The 15,357-nt window shown below is 34.8% G+C and overlaps 1 protein-coding gene across 1 annotated transcript; it reads right to left on the bottom strand.

Annotated features, from left to right (window-relative positions):
• Positions 1-2,182: 2,182 nt before the first annotated feature.
• On the bottom strand, positions 2,183-14,608 carry LOC144963257 (uncharacterized). The gene is made up of 7 exons (XM_078897125.1): positions 14,477-14,608; positions 11,741-12,737; positions 8,331-8,458; positions 5,454-5,508; positions 3,956-4,040; positions 3,495-3,632; positions 2,183-2,607 (listed from the first exon to the last, which is right to left on the bottom strand). Exons 2-7 carry the CDS (start codon positions 12,666-12,668, stop codon positions 2,352-2,354), a joined length of 1,590 nt encoding a protein of 529 aa, XP_078753251.1. The 5' UTR covers positions 12,669-12,737; positions 14,477-14,608; the 3' UTR covers positions 2,183-2,351.
• Between the last annotated feature and the right edge of the window lie 749 nt (positions 14,609-15,357).

Here is a 15,357-nt window from a genome sequence, read left to right as displayed (position 1 = left end):
GAATATTATTACCATATTCACGTTGTTATCAATGCATTTATAGAGGGTATGTGACACGCAGAAAGATGTTAAAAACTTCCTACAATGAAACGAAAAATAGATAAATAAATATAAATAAATAAAAGATAAATAAATGTTGCCTAATCGTCCCCGAAAGAAAATTATCTTGAAGGTCTATTCCAATGGAAAATTGAAATAACCAAGGCATCAGCCGCTGTGTAACGCCTTGTAAAGAACCAGGGTGAGGTGACTAGCTCAAGAACACAAAGTTCGACGGGATGTAGCCATTTCCTTATGAAAGAATTTCATTCATGCATTCACCTCTCTCTCTCTCTCTCTCTCTCTCTCTCTCTCTCTCTCTCTCTCTCTCTCTCTCTCTCTTTCTTTCTCTCTCTCTTTACACCCTCTCTCTGTTTCATCATCATCATCATCATCACCATCATCACCATCACCATTATCATCATCATTATCATAACCACCACCGCTACCACTGCTACTACTACCACCACCACCACCACCACCACCACCATCATCATCATCATCATCATCATCATCATCATCATCATCAACACCATCGTGGTCGTTATTAAAATTCCTCATCTGTACCAGTGGGACCACTTTTTGCTATCATTATTATCTATATTGTGATCTAATGCATCAAACATATATTTATATTAAGTTTCCATTCAATACATCCGCACTATTACCACATCGATTCATGTGAAGTTACCACCTGTAACTCTGAGGTGCTTAAATGTCAAGTAAAATTGTAGTTCATTAGAACATTGATTATGATTTAACTATTTTAAAAAAATCATTGTGAAATTAGATTATACTCAAATCGAATTCCAAATTAATAGTAATATGATTTCGTATTTCTAAGACCATTATTTTTGACTATTCTAAATTATAGAAATTATTCGTGTTACTATCCATTCTAAGCATTTCAATATTTAAACTCAAATTTGAAAATAAAACAGAAAACGAAGTGAATTAGAATTGAGTAAAATAAAAACTCGTGTAAATTTACAATTTCCCCCCAAAACTGTGAAAAGTACGGAGACTTCTTTTTTTCTCAAAAATACTCAATTGTATGGAAATGCCAAACTAGTGAGCAGGCACTGGTATAAAGATGTGTATGAAATATTGCTGGAAAAAAAAAGAAAGAAAAATACAAGAAAAAAAATAAACATCCCTCAAAATTTCAGCCTGCCTCGACCACATTTTGGATGGAGGGGTAAGTATTTTTTCTTGAAAATTTCTTCTGCTTTATCTTTATGTTCTGTTTTATATCTATCATTTCAGATTTTTATTGATTTCTTTTGCCGTATCTAGAGTCGTTAGATTTTGTTAATGAATTTCATTTTTGGTTCCATAAACCATACTGCATAGTTAGCATTTCCTTGTCAGAATGTAACTTTTTATAATGACTTTACGACAATACAAACATATTATTGCCAACATTTTGATTGGCGAACGTATGACATTCGAGGAATGCGACTTTTAAAAAGTGCACAGAGAATCTGCTATTAACTAAAATGACTGTATACTTAGTGAAGGTGAATGTGCATACATGCAATAAATGCTGTCAAAATATATAGAAGTTAGAAATAAGCGAAGTTCTTTACTATTTCCATAATCAAGCAAACACATTTGGGACGGGATTGTGAGCGTACAATGTACTGTAATAAAGGACTTAAAGAGAGGGGCAAAGCTAGGTGGATTTTAGTGTGGTTGGTAATAAATAAACAATATTGACAGTAATATAAGAGAAATCAGAGACCACTATTTCAACAAAAAATAGATGTATTCTCTATTGTCCTCGGTGGTGAGTGCATCACGATTTAGGAACAGACTAAGGGAATTGCGTAGAATTAAGTTTTACCATTAAAAAAAATAAAGATGGGCATATTATTTAGTTGGTTAGAGTTTGAGTAGTTTATCTGAGGTCTTTAGAGCTAATAAATTATAATAAAATGCACGTATAAACATAAAAATTAAGTGTATTCTAGTGAAAATTATTCAATTCTAAATTATTCATTTCTTTTTTTTTTTTGTTTTTGTTGTAATAATATATTTATCTGTTGGTTTTATTTTTAGCTAAGGAGTTTGCACAATATTTAAATTATTATCATCATTTTTATTTTCATCATCATCATCATCATCATCATCATCATCATCATCATCATCATCATCATCATTGCTAATGTACATTTTAAGCAACAAACTAGAAGTGCACAGAGATTGAACTTTTTTTTACCCAAGAAAAAACCCCAGACAATGTGTTCTTGTTTGCTGGATATCAAAAGTACGGCAATGGAGATAGAGATGAAGCATAACTAATCAGGGGACTAATATCGAAGGTCTGATTTCTGGTTTTGAACCCAATGCTGGCGTGGAATTCCATTAGCAAATACTTCAGCGCCAGCACATTTATTGAAATAGTTTCTGTTGTTCATTCGGGGCTCCAACCAATCAGCAATGAGTCGTCCCCAAGGGTACCCCAATCCTGGGTCCTTGATCGCCGCCAATGCGGACTCTAGTTCCTCAAACACCACGAGTGCTGAGTTGTTCGACAGCTGGTAGACATGTTCTACTTTGCCATATCTGAAATAAGACATTGAAACTAGATGTAACAAATCGGTTTAAAATGCCAAAACGTTTGAATCAGCCAGATGTTTACAATTTGAATTATAATCAAAATGTTAAGACACTGAGTTAAGTTTTCACATGTCATTGAGGATAATAAATATATGAAGTTTATTAACTTTCCCTTTACCAACCATGGTAGGATTTTTCCCGCAACTTCACACCGCCCCACGCAAAAATATATTTTTCTTACTAAAACAGAAAAGCAACTACGTCCTATACATAATTTTGTTCAGCAAAACTAGGTCTACAACAGTATCAAGTTTTTATAGTTATAACAAACATGTTTTTAAAAAGTTGGTTCGTCTTAGCGAATGTGACGATTTTTCTATAGTTGATGAAAAGGGGGATCAAGAGACAAATACTAAATTTTCACTTAACTGGTAATTTTCTATGTACAATCTTTATGTTGGCATCAAGTTCGTCCCGATGGAATGCTGTATTGAGACTATAGGTCACAGTGAACAATTTGTTAGGACTAGGACAGTCTCTTTTGAGAAAGGTAAAATATATTTTTTAAAGCGGAACATCCACATAATGTGCTCAAAGACCTAACAAGGGTCCCCTATCAACAGCAAAATTTTACATTTAGAACGATATATGACACTTTCAAGGCACTAGTCATATTTTTGGACTTAAACTACTCTTTAACATGTCAGTTAATCCTCTTTTTTTAACTTATCAACAAAAAATATAGAGTATATTCGGGAGCGATAACGTAAACGTCGATAAAAGGCCTGTAAGATAAATCAAAAACATGTAAATGGAACTAATTTATCAAAGAACCACAATGAACAAATAAAAATAAAATAAAAATTGTAAATCTTAAAAAATACATAGGTTACTTTGTGAGGTAGGCATATAAATCCGACGCCTTATAGACGGTGGATCGTCTATGTAGAATCCACCTTACTTTGATGGTGCTCAGTGACATAGAATTTAGAGGAGCTTTTATAAATGATTTTACTGCATCGGGGCGAATTCTGAGGTTAAGGAAAAATGAGTTACAGATAAGTATTATAGTAACATAAACAACACAGTATAGGAATTATAGATACTACTATAAGAAGAATTTTATGATCATTATCACCACCACCACCACCACCATCACCATCACCATCATCATCATCATCATCATCATCATCATCATCATCATTATTATCATTACAATTATTACCAGTAACATTGTGATTATCTATCCATCCATCTATCAATATTTTTTACGAATGGTGCTAGTATTAAATGTCAGCACAAGATCGTTCCATTTACTTGAATCTAATTCGGAGTCAAAGGCTAGAAAACTTACGATTTCCCAACAATCTTCAGGTGTTGACTATTCAAAGGCTGCTTCTGTATTGGCAAGAAATAGTTGTGGTAATAGCTCGGGGGTCCTATTTGGAAACATGCCAATGAAAGAGACAAAATAGTTCAGACAGCTTTGATGACAACCAAAACAAATTGTACACACCACCACTATCAACAACATCATTCACAACAACATCAACAAAAAAACAAGAACAATAAACAATAATTATACAATACTACATACAAAAAGTGTTACTTGCTTTTATCCTTTTGAATAAACCCATGTTACTTTAATTTACTTGACGTCCTTGACTTAAAGCTGTTTGCTGGCTAGTCGACCGACTTTGCAGACTTATTGGCCTACTCGATTTCTGTACTGAGGAATCTCCATTCCTGTCTGTTTAATGTCAATTCTCTGATGTTGTTGAGTGCCATGGTTAATGTTGATCGTAGATTGAGGTTGGTAATTATTTTAGATAAATTCCAATGAGGTGATCGAGCATGTTTTGTGTATTCTACTTGAGCAATGACAAATTACCAAGACTTCAAATGACTTAAATTCACAAGAAGGAAGCGTTAGAGGCTAAAGAGTTTTGCTCCTTGCTTTTGACAAAACCAAGGCTTTAAAATGTATTACAAATCTTTGGTACAAAAACCTCTTTACTTACACATTTTATTCTTGTTAATGTGAATTTCCTCCGAAAGCAATGCTAAATTTGCTTGAGTTAGCCGCTATAAATTATGATGATGGCAATGATGATGATAAGAAGAAATCTAATTATACTGATTGTGATTGTGATGGTAATGATGATTATGTTGATGATGCTGATGATGACGACGACAACGACGATGACGATTATGATGATGATTATAATGATGATGATGATGATGATGATGATGATGATGATGATGATGATGATGATGATAATGATGATGATGGTGGTGTTGGTGGTGGTGGTGATGGTGGTGTGATGATTACCTTAAATTTCTTATTACAGTAGTATCTATAATTCCTATACTGTGCTATTTATATTACTATAATACTTAACCGTATCTCATTCCTTCCTTAACCTCACGACATTTCAGAATTCACCCCGATGCAGTAAAACCATTTATAAAATCTCCTCTAAATCCTATGTCACTGAGCACCATCAAAGTGAGGTGGATTCTACATAGACGATCCACCGTCTATAAGGCGTCGGATTTGTACGCTTACCTCACAAAGGACCCTGCGTTTTCTATATTTTACAACTTTGATTTTATTTTTATTGGTTCATTGAGAGTTTTTGCCAAAGAAGTCCCAGATTTGAGAGTTTTTGCCAATATGAGGGTCATTTTAATGGATCAATGTTTGAAGGGCAGGAAGAGTTTTCCCAGAGTACGGCAGTTAACTGGCTAAAATTCGATATGTCAATGAAGGAAAGGTTTTCTGGTCAAGTGTTTGTCAGTATACGATTGTAATGCTTTAGACTTTATTTTTAATATCATACGAAACTTACTCTCTGATTCCGCAGAGAAAATGAGTCCAAAGTAATCGTGTGCTGGTGCGGGTTTCTGTAGACAAAGGATAATAAATGCAAGAAAGTTTTGATGACATGTAACAGGACTGTTGTGTTCATATTCAACATTTTCTTCCATTGGGGCTTATTGAACTTATCAAGTCTTGGAACAGCCATTTATACTAAGGTACTCTTTTAAACCTGAATATAGTGGGATAAAGGGTGATCGATGTTTTTCTAGGGAACGTTAACGTTTGGGGAAAGGAAACAAATACTATTTATATATATAATTAATGATTAACCACTTTGCAAGAGCATAACCTTTCATTAAACTCGAGCCATTTTAACTACTCGAGACAATGACGGTTAAATATTTACAGACGGGTTTGATTAGAATTATAACCTGAGGTTAAATCTTAACACATTCACCAAGAGTACAGAAATTGCGATGCGAATTGAGCTTCAATAACTCGGGCTTTGATATAGTCAGATATCGTTTAATCTTAGGTTTATAGTTTTTACATCTCACATGGGTAATCCTTTCTTTAAAAAATATAGCATTGTGGAGAACATTGTGCTTATTTCAGTCAATAAAAAAATGATACGGCGCACAACTCTACTGAAAGATTTGAAAATTAGAAATGTATTTTTTACAGATAGATAAACAGATAACTTGATTTCCTTTTTCAATTTAAAGTCAGTTCGTTGAGTCACACAGATATCATAAAATACGTACCGACGACACTAACACTCTAAAAATCAACCAATTTCGTCACTGTAAAAAGTTGTCAGTTTGCTTCATCTATTTATGACATCAAGTATTATTATTACTTCCGTTGTGTTGTTGATTTAGCGGTGATCAGTCTTGTTATCTAGTAGTATGTTCTAATTGCGTGTATGTTTGTGTGTGTTCGTGTGTGTGTGTGTGTGTGTTTGTGTGTGTCTGTTGTGTGTGGTGTATATATGTGTGTGTGTTGGCATTTTTCAGCAAATCGGGGCATTCATAGTGATATTATTCACTTGATCACATGAAGGTATTCGGATTTACACAAATTTTAAACAAGTTTCACCGATTAACAACGTCAACTAATATTACTGCTGATATTACGGTCGTTTTTATGCCATCGATGTGATAATTATTGCCCTGGGAAATATTTAATTAAACGTTGTCGGCAAACTGTCAATTGTATCTGTCTAGCTTCTAGCCCCAACGAACTTGATATTTTTCTCGTCTGCTTCAGATTTTCATTTGACCTCACATAAGTTAGGTAAAGTGGAGACATTCCAAAAGCTCCTACATCCCCAGTATTCTTTCAATTTGTATTTTCACCGTTGATCTTTTGTCAGGCGTTTATTTATTCAATTTGTCATCATATAGATTTGTGAGGATTTTTTTTCTATTAGGGTTAGTCATAAGGCTTAGTAAAGGTGCTAGGGGGGAGACATTCCGAAAGCTCCTACTTCCCCAGTATTCTTTCAATTTGTATTTTCACCGTAGATCTTTTTTCAGGCGTTTATTTATTCAATTTGTCATCATAAAGAAGCATTTAAAAAACTATAGAACAAACCTTGATAGATTTGTGAAAGTTTAAAATTTCCTAATTTGACCATTGTTTTGATTCTCGGCCGCCATTTTAATTTGTGAAGTATTGAAAGGTAGTGCAAAGCAGTCCGAGGGTTTTTTTCTATAAGGGTTAGTCATAAAGCTAGGGTGTTTATTTTCCTATTAGGGTTAGTTAAAGGTAGTCTAGGTTTTACTTTTTCTTGGGGTTAGTTGAGGGAATATTATTTAAGTTGTTTCCCTTTGTAGGAGCTTTCGGAAGGCCTCCCAAGTCAAGCGTGGTAAAGTCTTGTGACTTATTGATATTGATATCTACTGGCTGATAAACTAAAATCATGCCGAATAAAGCATGGCAGCGACGATAAGCACATCGATTAAAGTGTGCATCTAATCGTAATCAAGCTAATCAAGAAAATGATTCAGGCAATATCGAATGAAAATAGTTCTTTCCCCGCAAAATTGCGGGATTTTTACTAGTACTATAAAATATAATAGGAGGTTAAAGTACAATCAAGCCATGCCTTCATATGGTTATTGAAAGCAACACCAAGAATGTGGAAAGCGTGGAAACTACTTTTAAGTACCTATTCAGTCAATGCTCTTTTTATCTAATTGAATGAAAACGTTTATGCTATATCAGCGCTTCGATAAATCTTCAATCATATAAATATTTCAAAGATTTCTCGTGTTTCCCGGTATAAAAATTTGCAATTTTATAATGATGTCTAATGATATTTCATATGAGCGCGGTTATAATTAGCTGATAGTTGATAGCCGTTGACGACACATTCGATCCTATTTAACTGGTGAATTTTACCAGCAAAGACTAAATTCATTCTCAACATTTTCTTAACGATATCCCAACAATTTTTAAGTGTTCACTATTTAAAGGCTGCTTTTGTATTGGCAAGAAATAGTTGGTTTATAAACACACTATCCTGGTTGTTGTAACTTGTAATTTTTCCATACAATCACAAAGCGCCTTTCCTCGTGTTGTTTCAGATGTGTTTAACATCACATATCGATAAAATAGAATGGCTCTCAAATCGTCTAGGGAAATTCTACGTTGTTTATAGGCGAGAGAAGAACTTTAAAAAACCATATTAGGAAAATAATGCCTGCAAGTTAAACATTCTATTAAAATAAAAAATAAGCCACAAATCTGACATACGAGTCTTCTATGTATGAGTGTCTGTGATTGTGACTTGGTATGTAGCCAAAGGACTGAATCAAGCATGGAATACATTCCCTAGGTAGTGTTAAATACTTCAAACAACCAAATGTGTTGAATATAATCTAAGACATTATCAATTTACCCTGAGAGCGCTTTGAATGTCATTTTCTTTGAAACGCCGGGCAATATGGGGGTATGACTTCCTATACTTTTTCTCATGTCCTTGGATCTTCTTGGGAGGTTTTGCGCTGGGTGGTTTGTTGTGGCCGCCTGTAGTAAAAATATTTTAATAAAATAAATGTACAAAATGTAAACGTAAAGTCTCCAAGAAACAACGTGTCATTTACAATTAGTCTTAATGTTCAACATCACAACAAGCTACAGAGGCAGCAGTATTTTATTTTATTTTGCATTATTAAGCCCATCTTAAACAAACTCAGAACAATTCAGGGAATAAAATACCCTACAAAAATAACAAAAAAGCACTTTACCAAAAGTGTAACGGAACACCGATCTCTCTTCAAATATTTAAAGCTATATTGAGCCTGTGTGGAAACATCCTGACACAAGATCCTTAAATTACCAGCAAATAAAACTGTCATTCTACTTCACCAATTTGGGACCGAAATACAAAGGACGCCTTGTCACCTCATTAACATTAACCATTAACACTCAACAACGATCTCAAAAGATTGCCTAACATCTACCTCGGCTTAACATTAAGTCTAAACATCAATAACATCAGTGACATGGCATAAAACAATCAGGAATGGAGATTCCTCTGTACAGAAATCATGAGGGCCGCTGAGGCTACAAAGCGAAAAATTTTAAGTCAAGTAAGCCAAGCCCGTGTTTCCAGGGATCCCGATTGTTCAGTTTGTAGAGCATTCTTTTCATAAAAAAAAGAATGGTAACGTCCTTAAGGTTGTTTTTTTTTTTTTTTTTGCCTGTTTGTCCAACCAGCATTTATAACATAGCAGGGTCTGTTTGATAATTTAGAAAGCACTTTGATTTAAACTAGCGTCCTATCCAATGAGTAGAAAGCAAATTATCAGTCTCCGTTTAACGCTACACAAACCCGGATATACTCGGACTCTCTAGCCAGTTTGGCTCTGAAAGATTGAAACAAGCGAAAGATGCCATGTTTATTGACCGATGGACAAATGCCAGTACACATCCGTGGACGACAATAGAGCTGTCCTCTATTTTCACCACCCTATAAGGTAACACCAGATGCTCCAGTTTCCATTTTTGGAAGCCAAACGCTACTTTCAACTGATAGTTAAATGGAAACTAGTATGTCTATGAGATGATTGCGTTTGGATGTTTTATTTTCTGTCGACACTACCGTTCATGGCAAATTAATCTTAGTTTATCTTTCGTTACTTAATCAAAGTATTGTACCTATATTGTGAATATCTATGCAGTATATTATCATTTTAAATTTACCGACACAACAGTCATTTATCAAAGTCAATAGAAGCGAACTTGAAAATTACAGACATATTAGTTTAACCTATTTTTATGAAAAAGTATAGAATCAATTCTCAAAGACAAAATCATGAATCCTTTAGAATATCACAAAATTTTAAGTAATTCTCACTACTGAAATAGAGTTAAACGCTCTTGTGTACTTCATAAAAAATAGTTACTTGGTAACATTTAGATCTCTCAAATTTTAAAATATTTCTTGTCAAATATTATTTCATGTGTGACGGAGTGGCTGGAAAATAAATAGTTGGAGATACGAGCTACTTTTTTTATTGTTTATTATTATTATTATTATATATTATTATTATTTTTATTATTATTATTATTATTATTATTATTATTATTATTATTATTATTATTATTATTATTATTAATTATTATTATATTATTATATTATATTATTATTATATATTATTATATATTAGTATTATTATGCGGCTATGTGGTCTAGTTGTCTGACACTCGCTTTTGGATCGGAAGTTCCTGGGTTCGAGCCTTGCTCGGCGCATAGTTGGGTCTTTACTCACATGCTCTCGTCATACTCAGGTGTAAAATGAGTACCTGGTTGTCAACAGTGTTGTCTATGTAAGGAAAAAAAACTGCAATATCGCCTAACAGGCGTCATGTCTTGTTCTCCATGTTACTTTTGCTGTTGGTCATTGACCCCTTGCAAAGCGCTTTGAGCACTTTTAGTGTATATTGCGTTATATAAAAGCTCAGTTATTATTATTATTATTATTATTATTATTATTATTATTATTATTATTATTATTATTATTATTATTATTATTATTATTATCATAATCATCATCTTCATCATCATCGTCATCATCATCATCATCATCATCATCATCATCATCATCATTATTATCATCATTATCATCGTCATATCATATACTTTATCAGGTTTACAATAACTAAAATGTCACGTTGCAGGTCAAGTTTACTTTAAATCACTTTCAAACTTCACACTCTCATATAAAACCGCTTTGATGGTGGTTTGTCAAATTTTATGGAGAAACTCAAAACATGATGATGACAAGTGTGAGGTCGTAGAGTTTTTGAGGACGGATGTTGACAAAGAGGATTGAATAGACACGGCTGTTGGTGTCTGCAGCCCGTCTATCACTTTAGTGATTGATTGATTGATTGATTGATTGACTGATTTATTTATGTAATGTAGACCATGCCAATAAAAAAGAAGAGTAATAACAGACAAACCTATCAAAAATGTATTTAATTAAAGCACCATTTTTGAGAATGGTTTCAGTCAATTTTGTTTATGAAATGTTTGTATTGTTTGTACCACTTCTATTCAAATTGCAATCCTTTTGATAATGGTTTCAGTCAATTTTGTTTATGAAATGTTTGTATTGCTGTGTACCACTTCTATTCAAATTGCAATCCTTTTGATAATGGTTTCAGTCAATTTTGTTTATGAAATGTTTGTATTGTTTGTACCACTTCTATTCAAATTGCAATCCTTTTGATAATGTTTCAGTCAATTTTGTTATGAATGTTTGTATTGCGTTACACTTCTATTCAAATTGCAATCCTTTTGATATGGTTCAGTCAATTTTGTTTATGAATGTTGTATTGCTGTGTACCACTTCTATTCAAATTGCAATCCTTTTGATAATGGTTTCAGTCAATTTTGTTTATGAAATGTTTGTATTGCTGTGTACCACTTCTATTCAAATTGCAATCCTTTTGATAATGGTTTCAGTCAATTTTGTTTATGAAATGTTTGTATTGTTTGTACCACTTCTATTCAAATTGCAATCCTTTTGATAATCACCACTTAAGCCTTTCCAAACTCGATAAAATCAACTGAAAGCAACTTGTCTCTGTAACAATATAGTAATACAATCATTAATGATTATTCAACAAACCTGATTAAAGATAAAGATACTCGTATCACATACATAACACACACAACCAAACACATGCATATATATATATATATATATATATATTATATATATATAATATATATATATACATGTAACACTAAAAGCACTTATACACGAATACAGCTTTTATAGATGCGAGATAACAAACCTTTCAAAACCATCTCGGACATTTCTTCAGATCTTCTTTCAGCCCCCATAAATTCTCTCATTTCCGGGAGTTCTTCTTCTACTTCCTCATCCTGGATATCCACAAATGCACCGACATCATCAATCGCTTCAGCTGTTTGCATGGCTTCTGGAGCATCTGATAATTCGGCGTCTCCTGCTGCTGTGCTGTCTTCTTCCAAACCAGACACTTCGCCACCAGCTCCGCTCTCTGCAAGTTGTTCTTCTTGCTCAAAATATTGAGCGCTTTCTTTTTCACCAATAAACGGTTCTTCATCCCCTGCTTCAATTGTCCCATCCTCTGGTTGGGTCACGGGTTCAAAACCCGTTTCACTTGCGGGTTCCACTCCAATTCTTGTTTCACTTTCGACCCCTGTTTGGGCTGTCAGTTCATCAGCAATTTCAGCTGCAGGTTCGACACTCGTTTTGGTTACATGTTCTATTTTCTGTTCAGCTTCTGTTTCGCCTTCCGTTTCGGGTGGAGTTGTACCTTCCGTTTCGGCTTTTGGTTCGCCCCCAATCTCTTGTACAGCCTCGGTAGGTTCAACCCCCGTTTCTTCTGTAGGTTCAGTTTCTGTTTCGGGTGCTGGCTCAGCCTCAACTTCAAGCGTAGATTCGATCTCCGTTTTGATCTCAGGTTGAGCATCTGTCTCCGTTACTGGCTCAGAGCCCCCTTCAGCACTGGCCTCTGCATTGCCCTGCACGAACGGCGCTTCCTCTGGTTTGGTACCCTGTTGTTCTGCACTTCCTTCTCCTGCCGATGGTCTCCCTACACCATTTTCTTGTCCATTTTCATCCTCATGTGTGGATTTTGACTGTGCTCCGTTTTCCATCTTATCGTGTTGCTCTTCGCCGCTTCCACCGTCGCTTTGATGGCTTTCTTCGATCTCCATGGCTTCAGTTGACTCCATGAGTAAAGAAAATGCGTATTTTACTGCTGCGGTGGATTTTTGTCAAATGATGGGCAATAGGTAAGTTGACTGGAAAAGGAAAAAGTTGGCGATGTGTTTAACGTAAATATTTAAAAAGATTTCATATTGCCTTTTAATTTATTGTGTATGTGTGTGTATGAGTGTGAATGTGTGTGTGTATGTGTGTGTGTGTGTGTGTGTGTGTGTGAAATCTGTTTTTAAAGCCATGTTAAATCCAAATTGGGTTGCTATTATTGAGAATGGAAGTCAGCTTCAGTGTGAGTTGAAGAAGAAGAAGAAGAAGAAGAAGAAGAAGAAGAAGAAGAAGAAGAAGAAGAAGAAGAAGAAGAAAAACAGGAAGAAGAAGAGGAGAAGGAGGATGAGGAGAAGGCGGAGGAGGGGGAGGAGGATGGGGAGGAGAAGGACAAGGAGGATAGAGAAGAGGAAGAGGATAAGAGAGAGGAGGAGGAGGAGGAGGAGGAGGACGAGGACGAGGAGGACGAGGACAGTGGAGAAGCATGAGGAGATGAATGAGGAGCAGGAGGTGATGGAAAGAGAAGAGGAAGAGCGACAAAAAGATGTGGATGACAAGGTTGGACTGATAAAATTGCTGAGAAGATTAAAATAGAAATTGAGACAAACATTTATATTTTATTCCTCGGGAAGAAAAGGGTGTATTCTATGATTATAAAGTATTAATGGACAGGACATTCTGTTGCCGTGGCATTACAATCATGTATCTCGTACATCGCGGTCTTCTAGGGTAGGATAATTTTTAACGCAAATAAAACCTCAAACAAACAAACAAACAAAATGATTTTAAAAGGTCTTTTAAAAACAGCCAAAAGCAAAAGAACCAATACCATTCTAATTTCGGGAATATTAGCAAGCTAACTTTTGTCCTCTGGAAAAACTCGCGAGGACCCAGATTTGAGAGTCTTTGCCAAAATCAAATTGATCGATATTTAAAGGACGAGTTTTGTGGCCAAATTATTAAATACAAGTTTTTCCACAGAATGGCACTTAACTGGTTAATTGACGTAATCAAAAGGATTAATTGTGATTGTTGTTATTTGAATAGAGACACTGATATCCATCTGGTTTCAGTTTAGTTATAAATGTTTATCTTATCCACAATTGCACCACCAGATCAACCATTTTCTTAGATCAGCTATCTGTCAGATTAGTTTTACTCCGATATTTTGAAGGAGGAATATCATTTTAAAAACATACTCATTCAGAATTGAAGAAATATCTTCTGTTTTGTCTAGGTTGAAGGTCTATGCCCTCTTTGTTTTAGGATTAAATGACTTTCAGGTGGAGAACCTCTTAACGTGTACATGCAGTTATTTTTTTTAAGCAAGTGTCTGAGAGAGCAATGAGGACTGTCTGACATAATATTCTTATTCTCAGATCTGATAACCAAACGCATTTATTGATTAAATATTGTTGTAATGGAGTGTGAGGCCTTCCGCACGTTTCTCGCTCGAGGTATCTTCACTTTATATTATCTTTAAGTGGATCTTTTGTCAAGCGTTTATTTATCCAATTTGTCAATTTTAGAAGCATTTTAAAAAGCTGTAGAACAAATTTTACGTGCGGAAGCCCCCCCCCCTCCCCCTCCCAATGTAGTATATTTTGCGTTGGTTTAACAGCAATGAGCCTATAACAATTTGGGTTATCAGACATGAGACCTGCAAACAAGTAGGTACACGCGGGACTATCTACAGTCTAAAAGTTGGCCTTATAATATTTCGGCTATAAGAAGTTTATTAAACTTAATTCTACAGAAATAGAACCATCGTTACCCTTTTAACCAGAAGTATAGTCTTGACGTTTTATTTGACCATATTTTATTTCTTAACATCTCACGGAATGTGATTATGAATCGTTGAACACGAGAAAAATAAACAATAAGCGGAATAGACATTCTATTCAATTAGGTGCTTTCTTGTGCTGTCCGTTTTCCTTCTTGATATAACGAGAAAGAGTCCCAAGTTTCCTCAAAATGAAGTGATTCTCAAGACGCTCTGGGTCGTTCGGCCATTTCCTCACCTTAACCTGGTCTCAGAACGCACATTGCTGACAATTGATTGACTGATGTTGCAACCGAGTCAAAATTGTGTTGTTTTTTTTGGTGATAAACCAGTTGCATGTTCTGTTGTTTGCTTGTCATTGTTGTTTTTTTATGTTGATGTTGATGATCATGATGGTGTTGTGTTGTTGTTGTTAAGTGGTTGATTTGTTTTCTGCAAGTGTTTTGAGATTGCTTAATTGACACTTTTATAAATTTGGTTACAAAAAGTGTATCAGTGTAGCGTACACATATTTGGTTAGACTTCTTCAATCTTCAATGGCTTGTATTTGCAAAATGCCCCACGGGCCCATCACTGTAAATATTCAGTTAGAGTCCAAACAAATCAAGGAGCAGTCACAGATTACTTTGACGAGCGAGTGCATTCAGAACTGTTTTGAAAGTTTACAAGTATTCAACGGCAGCACATTCCAATCATTTATAGTTCGTGGGAAAGTGTTTGTATGTGTCTGTTCTTGTAAATGATTGTATGTATTGTGATGCATTGTATCTACGTGTAGCCTATCTATCTGATTTGCTTTTTATGTAGCTTGGGATTATGGTATGTGCTGTGGGTCGAGGATGGTTTTTAAAAAGTTCGTTTGTTCATTTGTT

This window comes from Berghia stephanieae, chromosome 1 (assembly GCF_034508935.2).
Source record: "Berghia stephanieae isolate SIO BIC M18660-M18661 chromosome 1, UCSD_Bste_1.3, whole genome shotgun sequence".
NCBI lineage: Eukaryota > Metazoa > Mollusca > Gastropoda > Nudibranchia > Aeolidiidae > Berghia > Berghia stephanieae.
Note: the sequence above shows the minus strand (reverse complement) of the source record. Positions and strands in the feature narration are given on the sequence as shown.

What these genes read in the sequence shown, in the direction of transcription:
- LOC144963257 (XM_078897125.1), bottom strand. Translation starts at nt 12,668, where the DNA reads ATGGAGTCAACTGAAGCCATGGAGATCGAAGAAAGCCATCAAAGCGAC. An exon ending in TTTCTCTGCGGAATCAGAGA is followed by an intron (nt 4,041 to 5,453) that starts GTAAGTTTCGTA and finishes GTTTCCAAATAG; the next exon opens with GACCCCCGAGCTATTACCAC. An exon ending in CTGAAGATTGTTGGGAAATC is followed by an intron (nt 3,633 to 3,955) that starts GTAAGTTTTCTA and finishes CCTTAACCTCAG; the next exon opens with AATTCGCCCCGATGCAGTAA.